Source organism: Eumetopias jubatus, unplaced genomic scaffold, assembly GCF_037043125.1.
Source record: "Eumetopias jubatus isolate StellerSeaLion01/CBP00866 unplaced genomic scaffold, mEumJub1_p1.0 scaffold_5, whole genome shotgun sequence".
Classification (NCBI taxonomy): Eukaryota; Metazoa; Chordata; class Mammalia; order Carnivora; family Otariidae; genus Eumetopias; species Eumetopias jubatus.
The window spans coordinates 128,947,385-128,960,005 of NW_028274811.1; the positions used below are offsets into that span (position 1 = coordinate 128,947,385).

The 12,621-nt window shown below is 43.0% G+C and overlaps 1 protein-coding gene across 2 annotated transcripts in view; it reads right to left on the reverse strand.

Moving 5' to 3' along the window:
* PDZD2 (PDZ domain containing 2) overlaps positions 1 to 12,621 on the reverse strand; it is a 212,534-nt gene that overhangs the window by 85,505 nt on the left and 114,408 nt on the right. For both annotated transcript variants that reach the window (XM_088023529.1, XM_028098107.2), the window contains exon 2: positions 822 to 1,323. In XM_088023529.1, coding sequence (XP_087879655.1) covers positions 822 to 1,323 — 502 coding nt within the window. The remainder of the gene's footprint in view (positions 1 to 821; positions 1,324 to 12,621) is intronic.

Sequence of the window (12,621 nt, forward strand, 5' to 3'; positions counted from 1 at the left end):
CCCATTTTCTATCTTTCCAACTTTCTCTTTCATCCCGAAAGGGTGTCTCCTGGAGGGACTCAGGAAACCAGTCAGAAACCCTGTAGTAAGTTACTGCTTCATTAGAAACCCACAAGAGTATCTGCCAAGAGGATTCTTGGAAGGAACATACTTACCCCAAAGAAATATCACTTCAAGAGAGAATGTTGGTTATAATGAAGGAGATGATTTGAGCCTAGAAATGCGCCCATTACCATTCAGAGTACACCACATCTGCTTTGCCTTTAGGGAAGACCAACCCTGACCATCACAGCTGGATATCACAGTATCAGAGATTTCTGTGAAATTTCCAACCTTCACTGGAATTCAGCAATTTAATAATATAAACCCATAAAAATGTCACTGGTTTTGAAGTGTTAAAAAGTAAAGCAGATGCTTCTCTGCATGGTGAATATCCTTCCTGTGTAATACTGAGGCTTGAATGTTCATGCTATCAGCTGCCACCAGGAATTCTTGGCCTTGCTGTGGCAATTCCGCCGGGGATGGTAGTGATAAATAATGATGCAGTTCAAGTACTTTATCTGGGCCTCATATGACTCAAATTATACCACAGAAGGCTTGAATTTTCCACTTAGGATCACTCAACTAGCTCTTTATTTAAGTAGGATAAAATGACTTGGATTTTTGTTGTTGTTGTTGTTATTGTTATGTCCTCTATTTATCATAATAAATGTGTTGGCTTCTAAATACAAGGCCATCTTAGATATATTTTCTAAGCCTTAAAAGCAACTTCAACAGGATTTCTTTTAAAATTCAGGTTCTATAATCAAACCAAAGCTTACCCGTGCCAGGCAGTCACTTGATTGGAAGTCTGTCTTCCCAGATTTTGAGAAGCGGCGTTTGTCATTGCTTGTGGGTAGAGAAGCATCTGTCTTTGGAATGCTATGCTCTGTCCCTCTGTCTGCTTCTGAACTGTCTAGATGGGATCCAGCCGGTTCCTTGAGAGATTCTGGGCCATTTTCTAGCTCAAAAGCATGACCATTTCCAAGTTCAGGGTCTGGGCCATTGTCCAGCTCAGAGATGGGGTCATTGTCCAACTCACAGCCAAGGCTGCTCTTGGGTTCTTCAGTGGTCTTCTGGATAGAAGGCCTGGAAATGACCCCAAACTTTCTTGCTCGTTTCCCCTTTTTCACAGTTTGGTCACCCAGCTCCAAGGTAGGTGTCTCTCCTGGTTCAGAGCTGTTGCTACTGTTGCCATTATAAGGAGAATGGACTTTGTGCTTGAAGCGGCGCAGCATGATCAGGTAGATAAAGCCGCCATTCCAGCACTGCTCAGCCAGGTAACTGCAACAAACACAGAGGTGCTGGTTAAAACCCTCAAAACATCCTTCTTGACCAGTGCATCGGGCTGACACATTCAGCAGCCCACACAGGACCCATGTGATGAACACCCTGCCCAAGCAATTGAGGTACTAAGCTTCCTCAAGACACTCAATACTCCATTCTTTTAATCTACATAATTGCTGATGCTAAAAATAACCCCCAAACAAACCCAAACCCCCATGAACTAGAAATTACTACTGAAAATACCCTAGGGTAGGTAGTTAGAAATGGGTTTTTCTATTCACAGAGCCAATTCTAATATATGATTAAAAAAACAGTAATTCTCCATTTCCTCAACAATTTCTTACATCAGAATTATGCTAGCCTCCCATTCACATAGTTTTAAAATTAAGAAAAAAATTTTTAAGTGAACTCTGCCCAATGTGGGGCTTGAACTCATGACCCTGACATCAAGAGTCGCATGCTCTATGGACTGAGCCAGCCAGGCACTCCTCCATTCATATAGTTTTGCCATAATTACTCTGCAAGTCCCCAGGGTAAAGAATAGCGGAAATCGATTCAGAGAAAAGTAAGGTTTTGCTCTTAGGATCAAAATATCAACTGCACAACAAGAACCTCTGCCTCACAGCATTAAAGTGATAAAAGAGTAGAGCGGGGAGGGGTGTTGACTGGTATCAAGATGCAACTGGTAGGGCGCCTGGGTGGCTCAGTTGGTTAAGCGACTGCCTTCGGCTCAGGTCATGATCCGGGAGTCCCGGGATCGAGTCCCGCATCGGGCTCCCTGCTCAGCAGGGAGTCTGCTTCTCCCTCTGACCCTCTTCCCTCTCGTGCTCTCTATCTCTCATTCTCTCTCAAATAAATAAATAAAATCTTTAAAAAAAAAAAGATGCAACTGGTAAATAAGCACTGCATTAAATGAGCATCAAGTTCACTTCCTGATAATGGTTCTAGTTTGGGTTGTTCCTGGAGCACAAGGAGTGTCATTTTCAGTCTGGGTATCGCATTAAGAGGAACCCCAACATAATGAGAAACATGCAGACATAGGGTGACGGAAACAAAGAAGGCTTTTGGAAACTGTGTCAACCAGGAAAAGTGAGAGGAAAGAGGGATCTTAGCTCAACGAAGACAAGCCAGGCTTAGTTGCATTTCATGTACTGAGGAGTGCCAAACACTCAGAAGCGGGAAATAATATAAATGAGATGATGCATGTGAAGACTGACACACAATAACTGCTCCAGATCTTAAGGAATAACCATAAATAGAACATCAAAGGAGATAAGTAATTAGTGGTGTTCAGGACCATGAAAGCTTTAGCAAAGAAAACACACTTGCTCAAAGTCAGGAAACCAGGCTGGGCTAGACCCTCCACTCATGCCACCCAAGATAAGGAAACACACACCCCAGATGAACCCAGGGAAATGCTTTCACCATGGAATGTTGCCACATTCTACACATCACCCGGTCACATGCAAAGAATGTCAACAACCAAATCCTTAATGAGCTGGACCTGCTTCCAGTCTTCATGTGCCCCCAGAGAGGGGGCTTGGGGCTTTGTTGCCTATGTCCTCAATAAGTGAAAAGCAGAGAACTTTTTCACGTATACCAAGCTTGCTGCTCTCCCTCCAGGCCTGAAGCTCAGACCTGAGAGCTGGGGCAGTTAGTATGCAGGAAGGAGCCAGGTTATAAGGAGAGGGGACCAGCTGTGTTTGAAATGTACTAAACTCTGAGCCAAAGCCATGTATCACTCATACCTAATGGTCAGGTTAATGCAACAGTGTCAGTCTCACTGAAGAAGAGAATAATTCTGAATTTTTACCATGGAGTAGAGCGAACAAGAGAGACGGGTCCTCAAACAACCACCAAAGTCAGTAAAAACTTTCTTTGATCCCGGGCTATAAACCATGGTAATGAACTTACACATGAAAGCCAGGTAGATAAAGGTTACCACACAGACCTCGGGTTGTTCTGTGCAATGCAATGAGATGAACAGGTAAAGAGCAGTCCACTAGAGACTAGTAAATGAAAATCAAACTTGGTTCTCAGCACAATTTTTCCACAATGTTTAGATTTCATTTTCTTGAGTTGTGTATTTTTTTTTTCCACCCTGGAAAAATCTCTGTAAAGGTATAAAATCTTAAGAGTAGTTATTAGCCAGGTTGTAAGGGTTTCTTTGAGCAAATCACTGCTCTTAATGTAAGACATATACCAGATGTTATGAAGAACAGTGCAGGGTAGTAAAAACAGGACCAGGGAGAGAATCAGACACCCAAGTTCTCATTCTGGTTTTGGCCTAACCGTGTATAACTATGGTGATTATACTAAATTTTCATCAACCTACAAACAGAGAGATAAAATGAAGTATATCCCTATAATGGAATATTATTTAGCAACAAAAAGAATGAAGTATCTGTTCTAACTTACGTGAAGCTTGAAAACATGAGGCCAGGTGAAAGATGCCAGACCACAAAAGGCCATATGTCACTCCATTTATAGGACGTGTCCAGAATAGGCAAATCCATAGAGACAGGAAGTGGATCCATGGTTGCCAGGAGCTGGGGGGAAGGGAGAGCTGGGACTGCTAACAGGTACAGGATTTTTTGGGGGTGATGGAAATGTTGTGGAATTAGTGGTGATGGTCGCACAGCATAGTGAATATACTCACTGAATTGTACACTTAAAAAGAGTGAATTTTATGTGCTGTGAATTCTGTCTCATTTAAAAAACAATAGCAAATATAATAATTCTGGCCAAGTTTTGAGTTACTTCTTTGAGTAGGTGCTCCTTAAGAACACTCTTTACAGAAGAAGAAACTGAAGCTCAGAAATACTAGCTATGTGGGCGCCTGGGTGGCTCAGTTCACAATATATGCCCCTTGTGGTGGGATACAGTGAAGCTCCCTATTTTACTTGTATCGTTTGCTTGGATACGCTGTTGCAAATAAGGCAGAACCTCACTAACTTGTAAGCCCTGGTGGGAGAGCACCTGGGTGGCTCAGTGGGTTAGGCGGCTGCCTTCGGCTCGGGTCATGATCCCGGAGTCCCGGGATCGAGTCCTGCGTCGGGCTCCCTGCTCGGCGGGGAGTCTGCTTCGCCCTCTGACCCTCTTCCCTCTCGTGCTCTCTATCTCTCTCAAATAAAAAAGAAATACTAGTTATGTGCCCAGGTTCACATAACTGCCAAGTGGTCAACCCAGGCCCTCCTGCTTCCCAAACCCCACATGCACTGTACACTTGTGGTGTTTCAGTCACCCTAGTGTCCTCATTTGTAACATGAGGGTGTTAAAATGGGTCATCTCCAAGTTGCTTTTACATTTTAATAACTGTGAATGCTAGTTTCTTGGGAAGACTTCTGGGGATTAAAAGAGCAGGCCATCCGGAAGGTACTAACCCAGTGCCAAGGCCAAAACAGCACCTGGGACAACAGAAACGTTCCTTTTTTAGGTCCAAGTTGTCCTAGGTCTCCTGGGCATTTACCATCAGTCGGAAGAAGATCCTACCTGGAGAGGCAATTCTTTTACAATTGCTTTGAGGATTCTATCTTTTGCATTAAAAACTCCGAACAATTTGATGGGTTCTGTGCAGAGACCTTCTTTTCAGTGTTGAAAAGGCAGGCCCATTGACTCAGAGCATAGGATCTTGGATATTTCTACTCTCATGGAAGCTCCAAGAGCCTTGTTACTGAGATTATTTTATTCTTTCTACAGGGTCCTTGCTCAACAAAATTACAAAGCAAGAGGAGTTTATCTTCAATTTGGCACCATCTCCCCATCGTCGCCTGACTTCCTAGCAATAAATAAGGCTCTGACACCTTCAGGGAACTATATGACAGGTTATTTTATTCCTTCCTGGATACTGACCCTTCTAAGGTCATCCCGAAGACAAAGTGTAATGAATGAACTACGGATACCACAGCAACTTGGTGAGAAGACTTTTAGGCAGGGGGTAGTTTTCTTGTAGTTCTTCCAATCACCTTATCTGTAATGCCTCCACATTCCCTATCCGTCCATACCGAAATGACTTACCTAACTTTTCCAGCACTTTCCTAGCTAATTCATACTTCCAAATCTCTGTTTCTATTCAAAAGAATTCCTACCCACCATTAGACTCTAAATTTCCAAGTCAGTCTTTGAGAAAGAAGAAATGGAACACAATCCTGGTCCAGAAAAATAGGTCTCCTCTTCAACAACAGGTAAAATTAACCTTTCAGAAGCTTCTCTACCGTATAATTACTTTTTGGTTTCTCCCCAAAATTTGAAAGTGTCCTCTGGCATATGAAGTTATTAATTCAATTCAATTAAAATGTATTTGATTTTGACCATCCCAGGATAGTCCATACCCATATGGAGCATATCCAGAAATGAAATTCCAAATTCCAGCCCAGAACCCTCCCTCTGAAATGTGTTGAGGTTCCTCACTTCACTTGGTCTTTGCAAGCATCTTTTGTGACTAAATCCCTTCCCACCTCCCTTTCCCCTCAAAATGTGCTTTGAAAGAAAGAAAGAAAGAAAGAGAGAGAGAGAGAGAGAGAGAGAGAGAGAGAGAGAGAGAGAGAGAGAGAGAAAGAAAGAAAGAAAGAAAGAAAGAAAGAAAGAAAGAAAGAAAGAAAGAAAGAAAGAAAGAAAGAAAGTAAGTTAGTTAGTTTTGAGCACCTCCTCTGTTTCTTGATCGTCTGTCCTAATTCTGGAGTCTGGGCTCTCCAGAGGTGGGAGGCCTAGGAAGGGTCGGCAGGTGAGGTTGGGTGCTAGGAAAAGCTGGAGGGATAAAGTTTCCTGGAGTTTAAAGAATAAGGACAGCCAGGGAGGAGATGAGAGAGAGGCAAAGAGAGATAGGTGTTAGAAGGCCAACGACACACATTATTTACCCATGCCCCAATTCTATCAAAAGGCGGCTTGAGGTAGCTGTGCAATTTTGAAATTCTAGACTGTTTTGCCAACGTCCTCAGAGGAAACAATCTCTATGTGCCTCTGCAAATCCTCTAGGGCATCTGGCCATCAATTATTGACGCCTGGTACATAGTGTGAACCCACAGAGGGGTGTTGCCAGGCAGAACCATTGGTGTATATGTATGTGTAATTCAGAGTAATTTGGATCACCACCCCTGGGCATTGGCCTGTACCACAATGCCATGAAAACACTATAACTCAGACAACATAAAAGAATTCTAGAACTCAGACTTTTCTGCAAAGCAGACATTCTTACTTCATCTGAGTAAGTCCGGGCCCCAGTATAGACAATAGGAGAACAAACACTCTTGGCAAGACGTTTCTAGATGAGTTCCTATGATGGGGTATGAGGGTTACAGAATGGGACTACCTGCTAATAGCCACTCTGTCTAGCACACAGGACGGATGGAGATCAATTGTTCTTGCCCATGACTGCCTCTTGCCTTAGAAGCAAGGGGGAGGCTAAGAAGCTGTTTGTGTTCCTTTGAAAACCTGCTAAGCCTAATTAACCCAGAGGGCTGTCTGAGGTTGTAAATCTGTAGGTTCCCAGAGGAGAATGGGTTGAGAGGAAGTGTTAAATATATACAGATTAATTTCCCAGTGAAGTCTTGGCTGGGAAACGGAGGGAGGCAAGTTTGGACAGCTCTGTAGGAGCAGGTGGGAAGATGACAAACATTTCCTGGAGAACCAGATTCCCCAAGGGCAGTCTCTCTCAGGTGCTGCCTCCCAGCTACTTGATATTTCAGGCTTATTTCTCCCCAGTTCCACAACCTTCCCTGGAATGAGCCAAAATTTCTTTTGGGGACTCTGTAGGCAGAATTTTTGGGCTGTATATTGTGCTGAGAAGAGTGACTGCTATCCCTGTGTGCTCATATAGCCATTTCTGAAAACAAATCCACCTGCTTCTTTGCTAGGACAGTGAGAGAGAAAGTCAGCCCCGATTAGGTGGAAGAAGATGGGGCTCAGGTACCAGCAAGGCTCTGAAAACAGACCGGAGTCTAGGCTTAGAGTGTAAGTGAATAGAACACCGTATTCCAACTGCTGCGTGAGGGAGGTGACTGATGCAGCCCAGTTTTGCTGATTCTCACCTCCCTCTCCAGCATCAACAGCTGGGGGTCAGCAACTCTTTCCTCTTCTCCCTCCATCTGGAGTTGAGAACAGAGAATATGAATATAGGAATCCGTTCTCTTGTTACAAAATCTGTATTTAATTATTTTTTATCATACAACTTGGATTGGGAAACACAAGTTGATAGTGAAGAATAGGGTAAATATTTATTCAAGAATTTTTTCTGAACTATGATACAATATTAGCCATTCAAACCCAACCCAAATTATTAGCTACCAAAACTTGCCACCACCACATAGCTTAGCCGTAAAATTTAAATCATACCCATCTCTACACCAGGACAGAGATCCCTGTTGCCCTGAAGGGAATTGGGGCAAATATGCTGATACTCTGGCTACTGCTATTTCTATGACTAATAAACTGTCTTTCATCTTTGGTCCAAGAATCTCATGCTTTCTGCCCGCATTCATGAAAGTGGCAGGCCAACTTGGTTAGCTTACTAGGAGAGTAAAATCATAGGTCTTGACATATAGCAGGAGAATACACGGGGTTTATAATTGGAACTGCTCCCCAACTTTGAACTTATAGCAGGAGCTTAATGATATATTTTTTCTTGACACCAGCGACTAAGGAATAAAAACTACGCATCTTAAACCAACCAATACTGAATCTTTAAGGCATATCAGATAGAGGTGGAATACACTAAGAAGAGTAAGAAAGAGGGTAGGTGTTCTCCCCTCTGATCTACAAACACTGATTAAATTCAGTGCATCACCTCAAAGGCAGAAGCCACATTTGCGTTCAGTAGTGTTAAGTGTACTCCCTTCCTCCTTTTCCTTACTGGAATTCCATCTCCTGCAACCCCTGGCTGTAATATCCACTTCTGTGAGGAAGCAGAGCTGGTTCTCTTTCTGTTTCCTGCTAAGAGCTTCTGGATGTAAAGGGATGGGGGTGGCGGGGACACAGCAGAAAAACACTGGATAAAAAGCAGCTAAATCATATGATTAATGGAAAAAGTTGTTTTGACTTCCTAGCAATAAGGTATCATTGATTTTCATATTTATCTTAGAAATTCACTTCTCAAACTAACAAGCATGATTTAAGTAGCCTCTACGCTAGGATGCACTACACATTTTCAACTCCAGTACAGATTAACAGCAACGAAGCAGAGCTCTGGTCCTTTCCAACATATAGCAACAGGTTTACAAGAAGTTCCAGTTTTCTTCAAAGGTTTTCATGCATCTTATTTCTGCACAAATCAATAAAAGGTTTTTTAAAGCCACCATCTACCTTGTTGAAAACAGAAACTCAGAAGCTAAATTAAGTAGAACATTCCTGATCAGTGATGAGAACGGGCCTAATAAAACATACTACAGAGATACTGGCCCTTAAAAGAGAACTTCCAGGCTTCTCTTTGCAACTGACTGCATTTCTTTATTAAATTACTGTGAGTGAATCAGGGTTTCTTATAACTATATGAGATCAACTTGCAGCCTATATAGAATCAAATCAGAACTCCAGCCTCGTAGCTTGGCTAAATCATCCTGATGATGGTCACATTTTCCCTGGGGGGGGCAGAAGGAATGCTGGGAAAGTCAGACTTGGCTGTGCATGAATGAGTCAGTCTCACCTCATGAGCGGAGTGATGAGCTCAGAAAATGTACATGGGAACTCATCACTTTTTTCTTTTATGACATAAAGCTCTTGTTTTGTTTATAAAATCACCACTTGCTCATTACAAAATCATTCATTCATTCATTCATTCAACAAATAGTTCTTGAGTACCTATTATATGCCAAGCACCGTGAGGCATTTGGGGGTACAGCGGTGAACAAAACGATGCCTGTCTTTGTGAAGCTTACTATCTAGAAGGGGGAGATTGGCAATAAACAATAGCCCTGTTAAAGCATCCAACTATATCATATGTGAGAAGGTGAGATGTGTTATGGAAAACAGAAAACACTGAACAGGATAAAGAGCATCAGGCACGCCAGGAGTTGGAAGAGCCAGGTTGTAATTTTAAATTCTGCACCTGAGGTGGCCCCACTGGGAAGAACACACCGAGCAAAGACTTGTGGAAGATGAAAGAGTTGGCCGGGCCACCACCTGGGAGAAGACTGTTCCAGATAGAGGCAAGAGCCAATGCAAGAGTGGTAAACTGGAAGCTGGCCTGCTGTGTTTGAGGAATAGGAGGGTTTGGGACAAGGGGCGAGCAAGGAGGAGAGCAACAGGAGATAAGGTAACAGGGACTGGTTTAGGGAAGGCTGTATAAGCTTCTGTAAAGACTTTTGTGGGAAAGAGTTTTGAGCCGCAGAGTAATGTGATATGTACTATGTTTTAAAATGATCCCCTTTGTTTCTGTGTTCAGAATAGACTGGGGTGGAGGCAAGGGTAGAAGGAGGGAGACCAGATGGAAGATCATCTTCAGAAATTCCAGCCGGAGATAAGCTCAACTTTAGAGTAGCCGTGGGGATGGTAAGAAATGGTCAGAATCATGATCAGTCAGTTTTGAAGGCAGAGTCAATAGGCTGTGCCTTTGGCTCTGACAGAGGGTGTGAGAGAGAGGGAGAGGTGGTGTATGGCGTCTAAGTATTTGGCTTTAGCAACTAGAAGGGTGGAGCCGCCATCACCTGAGCTGGAAGAGCAGTCTTTTGGGCTTGGGGCTCTCTGACCTAGTCTGCATGCATAGATCCACCCTGGAGTTAAGTTCTGGACATGCTGAACTTGAGAAGATCACGTGGGCAGCTAGATATCTAAATCTGGACTTTGGAGCAGAGGACTAGTCTGGAGAGAGAAATTTGGGAGATGCAAGACTATTAATAGTATTTTGAGACCCCAGAAGATAAATTCCTTTGGGTAGATTTTCTGGGTCCAAGGTGTTTGCTGGTCAAGAGCATATTCAAGGGTTTCCTATGTAATTCTAAAATTCTAATCTTTCCTCTTGAAAGGGGGTAACAACTTAGAATCTCAGCAGTAGTGTCTTAGAGAACTGTTTGTTCCTTAATATTGTCACTTTTTAATCTTTGCCAGCCTGATAGTCAAAACCTACCTCATGTCATAATTTGCAAATCAGTGATGACTAGTGAGGTCAAAATTCTTATTAGTCATTTGCCTTCTTTGAAAATTGCTTACCTATGCTCTGTTTGTGAAGATCTTCATATTAGTATCCCCCTAGCATGGTGGCTGTCACTTACTAAGCACCATAATAAAAATGACTGGTCAATGAGAATTTCTATTAAAAAATCCTTTTTAAAAAAATGACTTTATGGAGGCACACTTTGCACGGCAAATAATTCATCCATTTCAAATGTACAATTCAGTATTTTTAGGAAATTTACCAAGTTGTGCAACCATCACCATAAATCAGTTTTAGAACATTTTCATAACCCCATTAAGATCCCTCATGCCCATTAGGGTTAATGCCCATTCTCAGCCCACCACTTTCTGTTTCTACAGGGCTGCCTCTTCTAGCCATTTCATATAAATGGAATCATATAATATGTGGTCTTTTGTTTCTTGCATCTTCAAAACAATCTCTTTTTACTAGGTTCTTAGTTACCAGTCTTTATGTCCTTCTGCATTCTCTCTGCCATTTACCCCTTAGAAAAATCTTGATTCATGCAGACATGCCCTTTTGATGATATCTCTCCCCTTTTCCTTCAGATCATACCTGATTATCCTGAGGAGATAGCCCTCATGGGACCTGTTAGCACCTCATCTATCCTGTCTCATATAGCCACCATGCCTTCCAGTTTAGGCTATGGAAACTCCTGGTAGCCTCTCCTACCTTTAAAAATTCTCATGCAACTGCACTTAAGTGGAGTACGCACTCCTTCTCATTTGGTCTCCTAGATTTTCCCCCACTGTTCCACTGTTATCATAAACCAACTCTGCTTCAAAAGGAAATCTTTCTGGGGCGCCCAGGTGGCTCAGGCAGTTGGGCATCCAACTCTTGATTTCAGCTCAGGTCACAATCTCAGGGGTATGGGACTGAGCCTGACTTCAGGCTCTGCTCGGTGGGGAGTCTGCTTGAGATTCTCTCTCTCTCTCCCTCTGCCCCTCCCCCTGCCGCTCTCTCTAAAATAATACATAAATCTTAAAAAAAAAAAAAGGAAATCTTTCCTCATTAACAGTAACAAGGCAAAAGCTCCAGATACCATGCTAATGTAGTAGTATATAGTATGTATCATATGTTAATATATTCATGTTACTACACATTCACATCAGCAGCATTTCATTTTTAACTTTCTCCATGTTATTTTTGTCTAGGCCAGATTACCAGCACCAGATTATTATAAGACCCAGAGTCTTTTCTGTACTTCCTTTGCCTGGATTGGTGTTAATGAACCTTCTATAGCTCCCCTATCTCTTGCTCCCTGGCCAGCCAAAGACACTTCATATCACAGAGGTCTTTGCTAGGATGTGCCCCTGAGAGCTGAAGATGGGCCGGGTCTGAGACACCCAAAATGCAGGGATGCCTTCTGCCTGTCTTGAGTTTTGCCTGATGTCCAACTTCCCAGCCTTGCTAGGTGCATTTCCTATGGCAATTCCTACACTTCCCTCTGTGTGGTGCTGCCCTTGGCCTTGCCTTGAAAGAGGCTTTGATCAATGCTCAAGGATTACTGAAGCCAGACCATGTCCTAGAGATTATGTTCAATTTGTTTTCCTGCTTCAGGGCCACCAAGCCCTGAGAAATGTGTCAAAGATGACGCAGGGACTCAGTTCCATATTGCCCTTGCCTCCATTTCCAAGTTCCTCCATGGTGAAAACCATTGAGAGCTATGAGACTTAGTAACATACATTCTCCCTTTCTTTTCCTCTTCCCTAAAACCAACCAAATCTGAGAGTTCACAACAGCCAGTCACCCACGAACTCTCACACTGCACCATTCAAATGGCAGCCACCCTCTTCCCCTTCCCCAGAGGTGATACTAAGGGGTCTACACATCTCAGAATGCACATGACACTACTCGTACACTCATTCAAACACTGATGAAATGTCTGGACCCTCCAGTTCCCTCCCCTTTCAAGTGGCTCCAGCTCCATCTTGAAACAATTTCCCCAGTTTGCCTCAATCCTTCCAGGGTCTGTTCCATTGGCTTGGCCAGAGCCTGCCCTCACCTCATGCCAAGGCTGGTTTCACTTATGTCAAAACAGCTTCCATCAAGATAGTGGGCTTCTTTTCCAAATTTCTTTCACTGTTTTGAAGTCAGCAGAGAAGAGATTAAGAAATTGCAAAATGAGTACCTCAATCGGTGTGTTCCAGCTAATGTCACACACTGTTCTTTTC